This window comes from Vidua chalybeata, chromosome 20 (genome assembly GCF_026979565.1).
Source record: "Vidua chalybeata isolate OUT-0048 chromosome 20, bVidCha1 merged haplotype, whole genome shotgun sequence".
Lineage (NCBI taxonomy): Eukaryota > Metazoa > Chordata > Aves > Passeriformes > Viduidae > Vidua > Vidua chalybeata.
In genome coordinates, this window is record NC_071549.1 from 7,856,472 (window position 1) to 7,874,351 (window position 17,880).

Sequence of the window (17,880 nt, forward strand, 5' to 3'; positions counted from 1 at the left end):
CCATGACAGGACTCTTCTGGTAGAACACCAGCCCATAATTCCAAAGGTTAAGGTCAACAGCACCACAGAAGCACAGCCCCGTGGCTGTTTCTACTGAACAGGATCCACTCCTCAGTTGAAGCTGTTTGCAACAATTTTATATTAAAAATATACATTTACTGTGACTCCTAGAGAACGTTCAGTATTTGTGTATTTCAGTGCAATATTTACTGCATTTACTGGCTTGCAGAGCAGAGTTGTGCAGTCCCAAAGTTTCAGGGTTATTTTGTTTTCCAATACCCACATTAACCCTGCTAGCCCAGCACATGTATTTATAAGCTTTTGGTACATAAAATGCTGTTCTTTTTCTCTCTGAAGACTTCCAAAGGAACACTCCTGAATCAGCAGGATTTTTTATTCACATGCATTAAATTGGTCTCTTTCCCCTGGCTCTGAAGTTCCACTTTGACTTTGAGCCTGACCACCAAATAAAGATCACTATTAATTTCTGCTTTTTGACAAACACTGACATTATGAACTGATTATATATTTTCCACTGCAAGTCACATGCTAAACCTAATTTCTCTTGGCTCCAGCATAGGATTTAGTGATGGATTCAACCTCAATGTCTGTGGCAGAGTCCTCAAAGAAAATGAATTGTCATATTAAAACAAGTAAGAAATGTGCAAAGGAAGAAGATATTTCAGAGAATTAAAACCAAACTAATCAACAATACCCTTGAGGTCAAGACCACTTAAATTTTAAAAGGGCAACAATACAATAAAGGAAAAATAATTATTTCTCCCCCATGCTTACAATATGTTGCTATCTCAGATAATGAAACAGTTGTAAATATGAAGCAATAAACTAACAATACCCAAGTGCTGAATAAATTCAACGTACCTGGTTTCTTCCTCTGCGTTTGCCATAATTCCTTCGCACAAGGGCTTTATAATTTTCATTTTTCTTGGTCAAATAATAATATAATACACAGTCAGGAACATTCTGAAGTGAAAAAAGCAGGAGAAAGTAGGGTTTAATCCTAATGAAAAGATTTGAGTTTTTAATTTCTCCAAACACTTAAAGCTATTCAGTCACCAGACTAAAGTAAAAAAGCTTCTATTTATTATTATATTGAAAAGTTAAGGATCCCACCCTAAATTCTATTTATATTAAGAAATGTCTTACCTTTCGTTCCAAGTAGGAAGCAATTAGACCAAAATTCTTGGGATGTTGGACAAACCTTTTAGAAATCAGAAATTATTTCAGTTTAACAACATAATCCATGATCAAACAAGCAAAACAATCCTGCAAACAATCTGTTCCATCAGCAAGCCCTTCATTTACACAAGTGAAATTAGCCAAAAAAGCCCAGTTTTCAGATTGTGTAAATTTAGAACTGAGCACTTAAAATGGTAAAATGAAATTCCTTATCTACACTTCTCATTTTAATCTTAGCACAGAACTAAAGTACTTTTGAGAAAATTTTCTATTTAAGGACTAAATGTATGTGAGCACACTCAGATGAAAAATAAGTCAAAATCTTTTGCAGTATTTATTACAGCCAACTGAGAACATTATCAAATATTATTGCAAAAGCTTCAGCATTCCTGATTTAGCTTTATGGGGTTGGGCATTTAACTGTTATTCTGTCATTTCAATGCAATAAAAAGAAAAGCTAAGAAAGGCCATTACTTTTCCTTAAAAATCTCCTTCTCGTGGTCTGTCCAGACATTCATGAACTGCCTGTCTTTATAAACTTTCATGGGATCCTCCATCAGCCCGTTCATGTTGATGAACTTCACCCTTCTCTGCTCTGCATCGAACATCATGGGAGGGATGACAGAGAGCTGGCGCATTTGCTTCTCATTATTCTGCAGAACAAAAGACAAAGTAAAGAACACCCAAAATGCTGCTACTGATGTTTACAGTTCATGAATTACACAGCTCTTAAAGCTCCACAGTCAGCTTGGAACTTCTTTTTGTACACAACTCTTGCAAAAGTTGTCACCATTGCAATGAACACTTATGGGCAGCTAAAGGAAATAGTGTCACAACTGGTGAAACACCAAAATGATGGAGGGTTTGAGTGAGAAGAGGAAGAGTTTTCACACGTTTGTTACAGCTGTAAAAAACTAGGTTGCAGCAAGCCTGCAATGAACACGAGAAAAATCTAGGGCAGATACAATTACAAAGCAAAACCCTCAAAAGAAAAGTGTTTGTAAGATCTGCTTCAAGCCACACTTCACACAGATTCTCTTAAAGAGAGAAGAGCTTTCTCTTCTCAATGAAACAAACCCTCTACAAGACACCTTGCACTGCCAGTGAAAAGATATTTATTGGCTCACCTCCTGCTCAGAGAGCCCATCGATGATTTCTGAAATCTCGTGTTCACTTCTGGCAATGGTTGCTGAAAGGCCAGCGCCTCTTTGGCCAACTCTGAAACGAGGGGAAAACAGAAGGAAAAAGGATAAAGTGGAAATTCGCTCTATCTGCAGGTTTTGTACACCACAACAACCTCCAAAATTCCTTATAATGCTGTTAGCAGTCTCCCAAATCAGCTAGGACTGGTCTTTCTTTCTAAGGAGAGTCAGAGCACAAACTCTGTCATGTCCTGCTTGGCTTCACAGTGAGCTTGCAAAGCTCAGCAGAAAGGGCACACAAAAAAAAAAAAGGTGTTACCACCAATTCCACTGCAAAGTAGGTGCTTCAGAGAAATGTTCAGCTTCTGCTGAGCATGAGAAATGTTCATCAGTGGCACAGAAATGATCCCCTTAATTAGTACAACTGATACACCTTGAAAGAGCCTTTTTTGTTTTTTTTTTAAGAAAACCACACTAAACTTGCCCTTTATCAGTTTGGTCAAGTTACTAATACAGCACTGAGATTTGTTATGACAAAAGAAAATTTTCCACTTTTGAATTGATGGGGAGAGCTGTAATTTGGAAGAATTTTTCAGCTTGTGATCTTTACCCTTAGGAACATCATAATAATATACTACAGCATGTGGGTCAAAAAGCATTTCAGAGATAAAAATCACCACTAAATGGAGAGAGAAAATACTTCAAAGATTTTACTGAATTCATCCATTTGCAAAAAATCTGAGTAAAAATCCCTTTATTTTTACATGGCTTAGAGCACAGCTATGGACAGAGAGGCCATTATTTTACAGGATGTAAATTTAATGCAAAGAGATGACCCCTTCCCTAGTCTGCAATTACAAAGACATGAAATATTCTTGAAGTGAAACTTCTTATGTATGAGTGCTGTTCCCATTCTAAAATTTACTTTCTTCTTTTCTTGATTCCATAAAATCTTGCAGCCTCTACAATGTATTGCAAACTCTCTGCTTTCCCCAAGTTTTATGACAAAAAGGTGATGTGGACAGATGGTTACAAGAGATGAGATTAAATCTTTATGGGGTTTGAACTCTCCAAGGTGTATTGAAATGATTTCAAACATCAGATAAACAGATTTCAACACAACTGAATCAAACTTGACCTAATTCTAATTTAAATCCTATCTCTCTACCTACAGTACTGTAAGGTGAACTCTCAAGTGAACTGCACTTCATTCCTTTTAAGATTCCTTGTAGTTTCCATCTAACAAATGTCTGATAGATTAAAATTAAATAATAGGGCCTTAATTGTCGCACCTTGAATATTTTAAAATGCAAAATTGTCTGGAATAAAATTACCTGGCAAGTACAACAAAGGATCAGTCAAACTGTTAATTAAGAAGATAAATGGTTTTTGAGTGTGGAGGCTAATGAATACAGGGATTATGAAACACAGGAGTAACACAGACAGTGACAGAAAAATACCAGTGCAAATTAGGGTGTGTGCCCAAAATGAACAGGCTCATGGCAAGCTGATGCTCCAACTGTCCTCAGAATTCCACAAACACCTTTTTGAGCAGCTTAACTCTCCTCATCTCACTGACACCACAACCTAAGCAGCCTTTGCTAATTGGCCCTTTTTCTGTGTTCCTTTTGGAAAATATGGGGTTTGACAGCAGATCTGAAAAGGGACATGGGAAAGGAACCCCATGGACATCACCACAGCAGCCTGAGGGGACACCAAGGGATGAGGCTGGCACTGCTGGCACAGCTGGAGGGGAGGGACAGCAAAGGGAACATTTGTGACAGTGGACAGATAAAGTCATGGAGATCCTTAGGATGAAAGTGAAACTTGAGCTCAGTGCCCTGGAAACACAGTGAACAAAGGGAAGAACATTTCACTTTATACTCTGTGACACACTAATATTCTTTTTAAAGCAATAAACTCATGAACATAAAACTTAATCATTAAAATTAACTAATTTTATTGTAAAGAATTTTAAAACTTAAGACTGAAGAGATATTTTGCAGGAATATCTCAAATCTCCAGTAATACCTTTGGAATCTTTCTTGCTGTTCTCTCTGCTTCCTGATTTCTGGGAATTGTTTCTCATAGTACTCCCGTGTTTTGCTCTCCTTGGCTTTCCTGCGTGGATTATTTTCTATCCTGTCCACTTTCTTCTCCCATGCCTCCATCAGCTGATCATAACGTTGACAGATTTTCTGTTCCTGTTAAATTCCAAAAGCAAACCTTGAACTAAGCAAAATACACCAAGTGATCAGTACATGTGACATGGGCAGGCTCCTGGAATGCACGGATTTTTCCTGCTCCAGTCCCTTTCATGCTGAAGATGACTTACATCACAATTCCAGCACAGAGAAGGGGAGGAAGTGGATGAAAAATGCAAATTTTGAATATTATACACTATTTCTTTGCTTTACACATCCTAGTGGTATTTGGTAATTTTCATTACTGCCTTCCAGAAATATTCCACATTTGTTTTAGCTTAAGGTCTTCTTTTTCTAATCAATATTTTTAGGAATGTAAGACAAAGGTCCAGACAGAAAACCAGCCACATGCTCCTTTTAGAAAATCATGGTATTCTTACCCGTTGTTTTCTTGCATGGTTCCTTCTTTTAAAGAATAGGATCAGCTTTTTCCTCATCACCTGGTTTCTGGGAAACAAAATTAGGGGAAAAAAGTGAACTATATAAAAATCAGCACTTCCAAACTACTTAACAAAACCCATCTCAATTCTAGATGCCAGATTATTATTATGAATAACAGTTTCAGGGTAAAAAAAAGGGAAAATTCCCAATGAAATTGAGATACCTAAATCACCTAATACTGTATTTTTTCAGAGAGGAGATTCTTGAAGATGGCTGGAATAAGCAATTGAGACACAAAAGGTTCCAATTTCAAGGCAGGTGCTCTCCTTTGTCACAAGAGAGATAATATGTTAAAATGAAAAAAAAAATTGGTTTAAGCTATTATGCTTTTATGGGGGATAAGTCTTTGCAATTCAGCCCTAAAGTTTTCCAATGTATTATTCAAGAAATAAGTACTTTGGAACTGCTATACAAATCTATTTGATGGAGTGGAGCAAGAATTACTTTTTTTAAGAGAAGTTTTTAAAGGATAGCCAACTTAAGTTTTATTATTTATTTTTGTCTTTAAATGAAGATGGAAAGCCAGGACTTCCCTCTCCCTTCAGCACATATAATGCACATCTTGCAGAAGTGTTTTATAACAAAGAAATCAGAAAGTTACATGGAGTGGAAGCTTTTAATTATGGTTTAAACTCACACATCCTATTTGGAGATGACAGCAATGAAAAATGGCAGGGAATGTTCAAGTCCAGATGCCCTGAATGGGACAATGAGGGGGTATTAAAGCACTCACGTTTTGATGTTTTCATGGTAGACCTTGGTGTCTGAGGGTTGGTTGTAAAGTGGCTGCAATTTGGGATGAGAAAGGAACACTTAACACTTTGCAAAGCATGGAACTGTAAATGTGATGCACCACATTTAACAATATTTTAGTATTCTGAGAACAGTGCACTCAATCTGAGATGCAGCAGAGCTGAAGGGACTATAAGATATTCAGCACAAAGCACAGATTTCATTACTTAAAATTGGATTATAATTACTTATGTATATAACAGTACTTCATTTCTTCACACTTCAAACTGTTCTTTCAAATAGATCAAAATCTACTTTAAAAATCACACTTACATAGCCAATGAACTCACTCAAGCCCCAACTCACCAGTGCATTTAGATACACATTTCTTCCATACATACTCACAGAACTGCAGCTGTTCAGCACAACAGAATTAGAGCAACTGGCAACACAGAAAATAGTACAAAAGAAAAAAAACTCAGAATTCCACAACTTACCAATTCAACTTTTGGACCAAGACCTTCAAAAATCTTGTGAGCTTCTTCTGCTTTTTTCTGCAAGTAAGATTTTTTTGGTATAGTCTGAGTAAATCCTCTGAAGTTCATGTCAAATGTGGATCTGAACTCTATGTTCTCTGCTAAACCCCTGCCTGAACACACGAGATCCTTCTTAACCTACTTCTGCAACGTTGCCTCAGCAAATAAAGAAACTTGTACTTGAATTGTTTAGTAGTGACTCTGATCTCCCAGTCTGGAAGCTGATAGAGCATAAAAGCAGAAACTGACCTCTGCAGTTCAAAAAAAAAATGCTTTTCATAATACAGCAAATAATTATAAAAAGAGAAAGATGTCCAGTAAAATAAAGTACAATTAGCTTTGAAAAACTGAATTAAGAGACTAAAACTCTCCAATTGCCAAATCTGGGAGTTTGAATCCATGTGTACATAAACACACTAAGTGTGTCAAAGGTCCTTCATTCACACCAGCTGAAGACCACAAAATAATTCTGACCCCTCCTTCCATGCTTGAATGCTTGGGACATAGTTGTACTGTACAAAATCTAGCATTGTTTTGCAGGAGGTTTTTAACTCCTCAAAAAAAACCCCAAACTATTGTAATAGAAGTTAGCTGTTCCTCTAAACTACAGAACAAAATTGGGAAATTAAACAAACATATACCTCTCTCACAGAAGATCACAATACTTTCAAAACCCCCAGATATCTGACTCCCTGATCTCAAACTACCATGGAAAAAAAGGCAGGAAGCATTTTTGCTGTTACTGTTGGTAATATTACTGAGCTCCTGAACTTTTCTCACCACTTAAACAACACAAGCTCATAATTCACCCATATATTACTACTTCATATCTGTTCATTTATCCAAATCTTAAGTGCCAGAAGTCAGAGTTTATAAAGAAGGCACAAAATCCTACAACATATGCAGTTTTTTCTCTTCAGCTCATTTAAAAGTAGAGTCTTCAGCCAAGTTTGTCAGCTCACGTGAGGAACAGGGAATTCAAGATGAATTTCTGAGGCATTTTTCATATCACACACTTAAAAGGATATATATGTGTGTTTATATATATCTAAAATTCATGCATCTCAGCACAAGGGTCTAAGGATGAGACCCACAGCTCAGAGTGCTTACGAGATCGAAGGAAGATTCCCGTGATGGAGAACAAAAATGTCATTACAATGTCTTTCATTTAAAAATACAAATGAATAGCAATAGAGGGGTGGGCAAATCAGTGAAACAGAAAAAATTGTCCCATGGAAGTAAATGAAGACCTAAAGAATGTGAGCACAGAGCCAGTGAGAGGCCCCTGGGTGAGGTGCAGAGGACTCACCCGATTCTCATCGTAAATGATCTGGACGATGCTGCGGTGCTTCTGCTCCACGGGAGGAGGGGACACCGGCCTCTCCGGCTCGGGAGGCTTAGCAGCTTCTTCTTCAAGTTGTTGCTAAGAGACCAAAGAAAGAAAATCAACCATCCATGTTCCCCCCACCAGTAATTAGTCACCAGAGATAAAATACACAGCTGATCAGCCAGCACTGCCTCTTATTTCGTTTTGCACTGACAAGGAATGAATGAAATGGTTTTAATGCCCACAGGGACAATAACAAGACTATTTTTTGTACTATTGGTAACTCAGATTACCTGTTTACAAGACTCACCTGCCTTGAATCAGACTTGTTTCAGCTTGACAGTTAAAGCCACTGTCACTTTGTAATTTATCATTATTTAACTTTAAACAAAGTATCAATTTTGGAGAACAGTTACACCAGAGCCACCTTCTCACAGTGGAAATAAATCACAGAGCTGCCTTTCTGCACTGTAGATGTTCAAGTATCACCATTACTGCTGTCTTATGGCTTCAAAAAGTACAAAAGTCCTTCTCAAACACCACAGACAGCATCATTCTAAATGCATTCCCAGCAAAAACAAACCACCCCATATGCACGAAAGTTCCAAGACTGTTACAATACCAAAAAAGCAAAAACAAAAATGCCAAAAGCAAAAAAACCACCCTGTACTCCTTTCCTAGCTAACTACAACCTTTCCTACTAAATCTACTGCTGTGATTTACTTTCAAATCAAATAAATCTGGTTCAGTGACATCTTCATTTTTTTAAATATCCTTCACCCATGCCTGCCACAAATATACAGCAAAGAACTTCTGACAACAGAGATCCATCCTGCTTTACAGTCCTGGTTAAAATGTGCTTCATTGCTGTGCAAGAATTCACAAAAATATGAGCAGAATGCCCTAAGACCTGGGCTCAGTTATTTCAACAACAACTTTATAGTTTTTTTTAAGTCAAATCACAGACAAATGTGCACAAATAACCCTTCATAGATGAGTTGCACAGCACTTGCTGATTTTGTGGAAAAGTGCACAAAAAGATAAGCATCATTAACACACAAACAGGTACTCGGTGACATCCTTTTTTGTTTTTCTGCTGGAGGTCACTTTACAGCTCATTAAAACTCAGACGTAATTAAACGCTTCCAGACCATAAATAGTCTGTTTGTTATCCTGGACCTACAAGTTAACAAATCCTACAGTGTAACTCTCATTTCCTCCAGAGTTCCAACTAAAATAAGAGTAAAGCTGGCACTTTTTCTATCTGGATCTTTGAAAGTCAGAAAAGGAAAAGGAAACAAGGACTTTGTTTTTGTCAATGACTAACAGATGCCTCGATTGAAGGGTGGGTTTACTTGGCCACAACACCTACTGGGAAAGCAACAACTTCTGCCAGCAAACACTTCCTTTGCTTCCAGTGGCTGAAGTGCAGATCTCTGATGCAAAGCCTAGCCAGGGCCATACAAAAAGCAAAGTGATATTTCCTCCTTTATTTCTTTGCTCTCTGTGTTTATTTGCACCCCTCCTAATGCACTTCTCCCCAAGTCTGACCTTAGCTTCAGATGTGAAGATCTCTTGCCCTTGGGAAAGCAGATGAGCCAGGGGCTTTTCTACAAGCTCTGGTTTTGGAGATGCATGCAAGGGATTCTCCCCTTGCACAGACTACGAAAGAAGAAAGATGATCCTCCCCTCAGCCAGCAGGCAGCTCTGAAGCTGAAATTACAGTCACAGTACCCTTGTTTCACAGCAGTTTCAAATATAAACCTGACTACTGCTGCTGCTCCTATGTGGCTTTCTCCTGCTTTCAAAAATGTTTAAAACTGTGTGACGTCCAACTTATTCTAAATAAAATCGCACACATAACCCTTCCTTTTCAACTTCCTCATCTGATTCATGGAACCAAAAAATTCACCATCACCAAATGAGGTTTTTCCACACCTCTTTCACAAGAAAACAAGAGCAGTGCCTGCTGTGCTTACTTGCTTTTTCTTCAGTTTCAGGATTTGCTGTTCCACTTTTGCAATTTCACGATCTACGCGGTCCATGCTCTGTATCAATTCTTCCTTTGACAGCTTGGAAGGTGAAGCATTTTGGTCCTCCCCACAAGGCTGACCAGAAATTGGAGAAGATGGTCCCTCATGCTTTCCTCCAAAAGCTGGGTCCTTCCATGGGGACAGCAGATGGTGGGGAGATAAGAGAGGAAATCAGTCATAACTTGGGAATGAGTGCTAGTAACCAAACACCCAGGAATTAACAACAATTTCCAGTTATCCATATCTCTGTTGAGAAGTCAATTAAAGTTTTCATAATACTCTAAATCTTTTATGATACTGTCATTTCAAAATTTTTGAAAATTTTTAAAAAACATCATACTGCAATATTTATCTTGTAAAATAAGTAAAATAAGACCCAAACACCTTCCTTTTAAAATACATCTTCATAAATGTAAACAGTAACTTTGATTTTTAAAGGGAGGGTTACTTGAGAGCCACTCCTCAATACTCTGCACCTATACTGAGGAGGATATTCTTGGAGATAATCATGACCAGCCTGATAAAGCACATCTGGAGTTAGTTGTGGTTATAAATGTGAAGTTCTCTTGAATTTAGCTCTAATATTCAATATCTAAAATAGAAAATACCCACCCCAAAGTAGATTGTCCTAGATTTAGCCAAAATGAGACAGTGACAAGTATAATTAGTGTTATGTAAATAAGCAGATTCATTTCAAATGCTTAGAAGGGAAAAGGGGGCGGAAGGAAGTACTTTGACTATTCAGTCCCAATGTTAATTACAGGAAAAAATGGACTTGCATGGATTTGATGGCAGCTTTCAGCTGAAAAGCAGAATTATTTCATGCACTATGCTACAATCATTTTACAACTGAGGTTTGAGTGACTTAAGAGTGTAGTGGCAAATCAGAATTCCAGTCTATTTACTGTGTTTGAGTCAGACTGTGTAAGAGAGTAACACTGACTCATGATCACAGCTTCTGATAATGTGTAAATTTTTGGGATTACAGAAAAAACCTAAACAAACAACAAAAAAAAAGCCTAACAGAAAAAATCTGATTAGCTCACTGCAACACAGAAAGTTAGATCCTTCAGCACTGTAACAGCAAATGGCTTTACCTTCTTAATATCTGCAGACCTCAACCCTTCCTGCAGAGGATGCACTAAAGGCAAGACAGTGGCTGCACTGACACGCTGGAAATGGGAATCAGACACTTGCTCAAGACGTGGTCGCTTCGATTCCAGTGAATCATGATCCGTCTGAGATGGACCTGGATGGAACTGCTGTTCATATCCAGTTCTCCTTTCCTGAGGCCTATACAGAAGAGATTGACTGTTAAAAAAATACATTTTTGATATTAGAAGAATCTTCAATGCTTTTTAATTTTAAAGGAGATATCATTTGGTGAAGCTCCTTCTAAACACTAACGCAGATAAATGCTTTTAAATATGACTTCAAAAATACAAGTTAAAATCCATTGGAAAAGAGAAAGTGAACTTGAATCTCAAATTAAAGGCACTCCTGTAATTACCCAACCTTAAAGAAACTCAGCTCTGCTACAAGAATATTGCTCAAATCAAAGCTCTGATTCAAATTATAAACACACCAAAAATCCATGAGAAAAACACAGTACTATATTTCACTGAAGATGGCCACAACAGCTCCATTATTGAATTTTTGCAGCCAAATAATTTTTAAATATACACGGAACACTTGAGATGAGCCATGAGTCTGTTTGGAACTTGATCTCTACTAAAATGCTACTCTGTGACAGAAGCAGTCATTGATTCAATCCGTGAGTCATTTAAAGACTCTTCCTTCTCAGAAAAATGCTCAACAGTTATCACTTGCTGCTCCCAGTGCAGTGCACAGGATGTCCATAAAAGACCCTCATATGCTTCAACATCTTCCTATGAAGTGCCACTGAAGAGATGACAGCAGCAGTTTCCTGCAGTTTGCCAGAACTACCAAATAAGCTTTTACAAATTTACAGTCTGGGGTGGGGGGTGATTTACTACTGCTATAAACTCAATTTTGAGAACTCTAAAAGCTGCTGTGATTCTCAGCATTAAAACAGAGCCTTACTGACATTTTGCTGACACGAGATGAAGGCAATATGGAAGGCCCAGATTTCACTATCATCAAGTTATTTCTGGGAATATCCTAATGAGATTTTAAGCCAGACCAGTATTTACATAACATTCATCATGGGTATTTGTTCAGAACCAGATCAGTCAGTTACAGCCAAAATAAACCTCCAGCAGTAATCCTGCATATAAAGTTGCTCCTAGCAGATATACTCACTAAGAGTCCAAGGCAAAAGAAGGTTTTTACAAGCAGTAAGTGCAAGAAAAGAAGAGGTTGTTACAGGCACTAACATTTACTTACGAATATACACCAGCAGCCTTACACACTAAAGAATTGAGTGTATAAATCATATTATAATCTCTTCCCTAAAGAGAAGCATGTTCCTGCTAATTTACTGCAATCCAGTTAATATTATTCTGATCTGTAGTGGGATTTTAATCTCTGAATTTGATGTTCAGAGAACATTCAGTGCTCTTCAAATGGATGCTTGACATTGTCTGAAAACCTTCCTGAACCTACCAGCAGTACAGCAATGATGATGTACATTGATCATCCCTCAACATCCCCCGTTTCATGGGAAGGAAGACATTGGCAAACTGAAAGTAAACTCCAACATCTGATTCCCTGCTGCTGTCCACTCTGCCTGTCCTCAGGTCACCCCAGAGCAGCTGCAGGCACGAGACTGGTGCTCACACCCTTCCCAGTCAGCCTCCTCACCTGTCAGAGCCTGGGTGGAACTCGGAGAGCAGCGAGGGCCTGCGCCGGAGCTGCTGCTGCTGCTGCTGCTGCTGCAGGAGCTGCGTGGCCTGGCTGACCTCCAGGTGGGACGAGCGATAGTCGGGAACGGCAAATTCCTGAGGGGAACACCTCTCGTGTTAACAGGTACAAAAGCATTCAGTGACCATGATCATTTCCAAAGGTATTAAATACAGAGTAACACCAGATCAAGAAAGTCTTATTCCAGCTCAAAAAATGTTTGCAAATGGCAGTTCTGAGATTTAAATAAACTTTAAAGAGACTAAATATTTATACTAGGGATTCCACCTAATTTATTAGCAACTTCTAACAAAACACAGATGAGTCAGCAGCAAGCAGATGAAGAGCCTTTAAAAATAGCCTTTAAAATCAGTCTTGCACATCCATCTGCAAAGTGGTAAAATGAGAGCAACCTCGAGGCAATTTCTTTTGTTACCACCTCAAGACATTTTCATATCAGACATTATTAATCAGGACTGAGAGTCACACAAGATGCATCTTACAATTGCTACAATTTACAATCAAAGTGAACTATAAGATTATTTATTTGTATTTTTGTGTGATCAACCACTTGGTTTTAAAAATTACATGCAGCTGGCACTAACTGAAGAAAAGCTCTACAAGACATGTAATAGATCATCACCCATGAGATTCAGTTTTCATAAATTATCTAAAAATAAACACAGAGCAAGCCAGAAATCTTCAGTTTTTTGAATCTCCTTTTGCTAACACGGAAGTAGAAGAAAGTATCATCCATAGTACATCCAAAGTATCTGCAGCAGGAGGAGAATGTCATGAAAATAAGGGAAACCTGAACTGTTGTAAAGCTGGTCCTCCACAGCACAGAGCACTGAATGGCAGAATAAAAGCTTGGCAGAAATGAGCAAGTTGGATATCCTTAGAAATTCTTTATTCCCATTCTGGCCAGCAGAACTCAGCTGGCAGCACTGGTACAGCTGCTTTAGAAAAAAAAATCAGTGTAACACAGGTTTTTACACATTCTCTACCTTGCACAGAATTTTGACAAGTACCACATTTAACTTACAGAGATTCTAGCCCAATACTGCAACAGAAGTTTGGGAACACAACCCCTACTGAATTTATTCAAACCATGAGAAACCAATGATAAAACCAGGACGTTTGTATTAATAAAGGGCAAGGAGGGCAAAGTAAAACAGAAGAAGCCACCCCACAAGTATTTAACTAAGCAGACTGGCAGCAGCTCTCCCAACAGGGCACATGGATGTGTTTTCAAATGTGAACGACTGGTGTTATCTTAGTTTAAAAACCAGAATGAATCCCTTTTTGGCAGGGCAAACCCTTGAAGTGCAGCCTGGCTGCAGCCCAGGCTCTGGGTGTCCCTTACCTGCTGGTGGCGGGTGCTGGGGAAGGTGTACTGCACAGAGTGGGGCGGGTACCGGCTCTGCTCCGTGCTGAAAGCTCCTTGGTTCGGAGGGTAGCCTGAACTTGACATTATCAGGGAAGGAGTCTCCACAAAGCTGTGAGATCAAGACCAGCAAGCAATCATGTTTCTAGGAAACCGCCTAAAGGGAAAAAGATCGCTGATAAGCACTGAAGTACCAGATGTACTCACAATACATTACAGCCATAGTCACCTAAGCAAAACAACCATTACCAGTAAAAGCTTTTTCCTGATGTATTTATTTAATAGGTTACTCCAGTCTGAAACATGTTAACGGGTCTTAAATGGGCTCAAAATGAGACGTGTCAGCATTGTCTACACAAAGATTTGAGGATTATATTGTGGGAATACATGAATACATCCTTTTACCAGTTACCAGTTGACTTAGAATTTGATAAGAAAAGTAGGTCACTTTAAATAAATTTTAAAGAGGTTATAAATCTATAGCTGGATTCTGCATTTACATTAAATTTCCTTAGCACAATATGAAGTTCACTTTTGTTTCTTCTACAAAGTTTTTGAATTCCATGAACTGTTGCTGCCTTTCAGATCCAGGTAAGTCTTAGGGCTGCACTCAGTGTCACCTACAGTTCACTAAATCCCAGTGCATTAGTCAGGCCCTGAATGCCATCACCATCCTACAGCAGCTTAACTCAAGCAGTCAGTAAAAAAGGCACTCACAAGCAGAAAACCAGCTCTGCTTCAAATGCCAGCATAGTTTGGCTCCTACAGGATGCCAGAAACTGAATATGCTATAAAGCCTTGAAACAATCCTGCTTAGATGACAATCAATGGCTACTTTGCCTCTACTGCATTCTCCAGCTGCAGATGGAGAGCAAACACTGAACTGCAAACTGATCAGGGAAAGATTTTCAATACTGCAGAAATCCAGACAAGTTCCCTAGCAAAGTCTGAGCATGCCTGAGGCTGGGTATAGTTCCAGCTGCTAAAGATCCAAATAAACTGATTCAACCCTGCTCCCTCATCAGTTTTGAGGGGGTAAATTATGGCTCTAAGCAAAAAAAGTAGGACAAATATATTTTTAATAGAAAATATTTTTCTCTGATAGCTCAATAGATGTAATCCCAGGAGCCTGTGTATTAAATCCATAATTCTATCAGATGTGGAGCAAATTCTCAACCTGCTGCCCAGAGCCCAGCAGACACATCAGACCTTCAGATAAACAGTTGATCTCTGCCTCAATGGCTACATTTCACAGCACATTAATCCACAGCATTTCACAGACATCACCTATAAAGCTATACTTCTGAACTGCATTTTCCATTATCAGTCAATAGACAAAACCAGCTCAGCAAAGAGCAAGCCATACAAACAGATCTTAAAGTATATCTGACATATTTTATCATTTCTGTTCTGGTCAAGGGATTTTTCCTCCTTAACTCTCCATCAAGCAAAGTTTTACATGTTGGACTACCAGAATAATGAGACAAATTTACATTTACCTCTTAAACCTGATCTTCAGCTATGAAAGATCAAAGAAAAAGATAACAGTTTCTCTTTCAAAGCAACACTATAGATCACTAGTGTCGCCCTGATTTTCAAGAGTTCTCTAAAGCCTTCTGAGTTTACATTCTTGTAGAGAACTTTCCCACACAACTTTCTGTAAACAACCTATTGTTTTGCATTCTTTCATAGAGGCAGATAAATTTAATGTACAAGTAGTTTGTCCAGTGTCATTAGAGAAGTAGCACGTTCACCCTCCAATCCACTAGCACCTTTTGAGGACTATAAAAGATTGGAGTCAGAGAAAATAAATTAATCTCTTCATCGTAACCAAAACTGTAGTGCGTCATTTTTCCTTGTGTCATCTAGTGACACACTAGTAGTGTGCTTTATAGTAGCTATACATCCATTATAGTACCTATAATTCATATCCAGGTGACAAGCTGTAACAGAATGCTTCAACATTAACATTCACTATACCTCATCCTTCACACTGCATTCATTGGAGTACAGCTTTACCTACTATGTGATGGTCTAATGGCTCTGAGTCATCTGATTTCCATTTAATCAAGGCACAGTGTCACAAAGCCAGCAGGCAGTGAGAGCAGAGAGCTGTCCCTGAGCACTCCACAGCACCCCTAAACCCCAGCCCCAGCCAAAAGAAAACCTCTGATTTTCTTTTCTTACATGGACTTTCACAGGAATGAAAGCTCTGGCACATAGCTATCAGTTCCATCCAATGTTTGCTGATGGGATAACTCCTCCTGTCACAGGCTGGGGCACATCCATCAATAAATGAACTGGCTCCATGCTATAAAGATGCTCAAACACTTTAAGGTTATGGAAATACAAATCTTAGTTTGATGAATTGCTGATGCTCCAGCCTGTGCTCCCTCAGCACCTTCGTGTGCAGAGATCTGAAGAATCTGGGGATGCAGAGGGGATCAGGAGAGCAACCACTTGAAAATCACACACAAATACAGGCCAACCACTGCATGATTCAAGGTCCTTCCCAGTTTCTCTCTGTCAAGCTACATCTGCTCCTTATTCCCACAATATTCAGTCAAGCCCACAAGTTGATCATTAACCCAGGTGCTGAAAGTTCAAGCCATGCTCACTTTCTATGATGCTATAAAAGCCACTTCTCCAGTCACTAGAATTTCAGTGGACACAGTGTTAGGTTGGTGATCATCCTGAAATCTTCCACAACCAAGTGCAGTGAGAGGGCCTGGCCATCTCTCCAGATTCTGCACTGGACATGGAAAGATGAGAGAGAGAGGGCATGGAGTACAAGAATGAACATCCTGCATCCATCCAAAAATGTCAACCTAAACCCCCTGATAACTACAGGTTTTACATAATAAATAGGACAATATTGAATCTGATGACTTTCCTATTGAAAACTACAACTGCGATCATGTTCATAGTGGAATTCTTTTTAAAGGGGAATAAATGAAAGTTGCCAGCAGAGGAAAGCAGCAAGGAGCATTAGAGATTACAATCGTGGTAAATATGAGAGGTGAGAAGCACAGAGAGGAAAAAAAAGAAAACAGAAAGTTATCAGAGGTGGGGGACCATTCTTCCTCCTCCCTGAGGGAACTGGCAAAACAGCAGCAGAGATAAGGGGGTAACAGTAGAGGAAAACATGTGGTCACATTTTGGCAATTGCAAGGTGGGGAGGGAACTGAAGGATGAGGATCCTGTGTGGGATCTCATTTCTTTCAAGATAAAATGAACCCTGGAGTGCAAACACGTAAAATGACACTGAAGTACAATATTCCTTCCCTCCTTTTCCTGTCAGACACATCCACATGCCTGCACACTCTCCTGATCTGACCCCTCTACGTGCCCTGCAGACCCCCTAATCACCCAGGCTCCTACAGCATAAGCTTGTTTACCCTCTCTGCTGGGAGAGGGGGGGGATTTTTTCCCAATTTTTGCCAGTAGAATTACCACCAATATTCTGCTCGTTTCTCCCTGTCTGCAGTTGTGGATGGAGGTGCTTGACTTCAACTCCAATTTCTCTGCAGGCAACCTTATGACCTGTCAGCCAAAAGCATCTGCCTCCTTCTCTTCAGCATCTGCTCACACATTTGCAGCAGACACAGATTATTCTTCATCAATCCAGTTCCTGGGCAGTGAGGGCAGTGCCAGCTTCCTGCTGTAACCTCTCCAATTTCCATACATCCAGATTATGTTTAAATACAGCCATCCTTTTGCATAAAACTGTAACTGTGTGTGCAGACTGTAAACAACCTCATCCGGGCTTTCCTCCCTGCTGTATCCTTTCATTAGTCATGACAAACCTCCTCTTGCTCTACCCAAAGCCAACCAGAATCCTCCTGGAAAGTTCCTCACTATTTATTAACTCTCTCTGCCCCTCTGATCCTTGCACTGCTTCCCTATCCCCTGCCAGAACAGAAGCTGCTAATTTTCATTTTCAGCACCCCTGATAAATTACAACACCAGAAATCAGCTTCCAACCCTGCTCAATGACAGCAAGATTCTATTTTTCAGACAAGTATTTTTGTACCTTTTCATATAATTCTGCAAAT

At 39.1% G+C, this 17,880-nt stretch overlaps 1 protein-coding gene across 3 annotated transcripts in view; it reads right to left on the minus strand.

The window, feature by feature from the left end:
* Window positions 1–17,880, minus strand: part of NCOR1 (nuclear receptor corepressor 1) — a 56,559-nt gene that overhangs the window by 28,295 nt on the left and 10,384 nt on the right. For all 3 annotated transcript variants that reach the window (XM_053961130.1, XM_053961128.1, XM_053961129.1), the window contains exons 2-14: window positions 13,805–13,982; window positions 12,400–12,536; window positions 10,713–10,908; window positions 9,562–9,744; window positions 7,565–7,678; window positions 6,217–6,273; window positions 5,721–5,773; window positions 4,927–4,993; window positions 4,374–4,546; window positions 2,328–2,418; window positions 1,675–1,853; window positions 1,168–1,222; window positions 883–984 (exon numbers count right to left, since the gene is read on the minus strand). In XM_053961130.1, coding sequence (XP_053817105.1) covers window positions 883–984; window positions 1,168–1,222; window positions 1,675–1,853; window positions 2,328–2,418; window positions 4,374–4,546; window positions 4,927–4,993; window positions 5,721–5,773; window positions 6,217–6,273; window positions 7,565–7,678; window positions 9,562–9,744; window positions 10,713–10,908; window positions 12,400–12,536; window positions 13,805–13,912 — 1,515 coding nt within the window. In that variant the 5' untranslated portion in view covers window positions 13,913–13,982. The remainder of the gene's footprint in view (window positions 1–882; window positions 985–1,167; window positions 1,223–1,674; window positions 1,854–2,327; window positions 2,419–4,373; window positions 4,547–4,926; window positions 4,994–5,720; window positions 5,774–6,216; window positions 6,274–7,564; window positions 7,679–9,561; window positions 9,745–10,712; window positions 10,909–12,399; window positions 12,537–13,804; window positions 13,983–17,880) is intronic.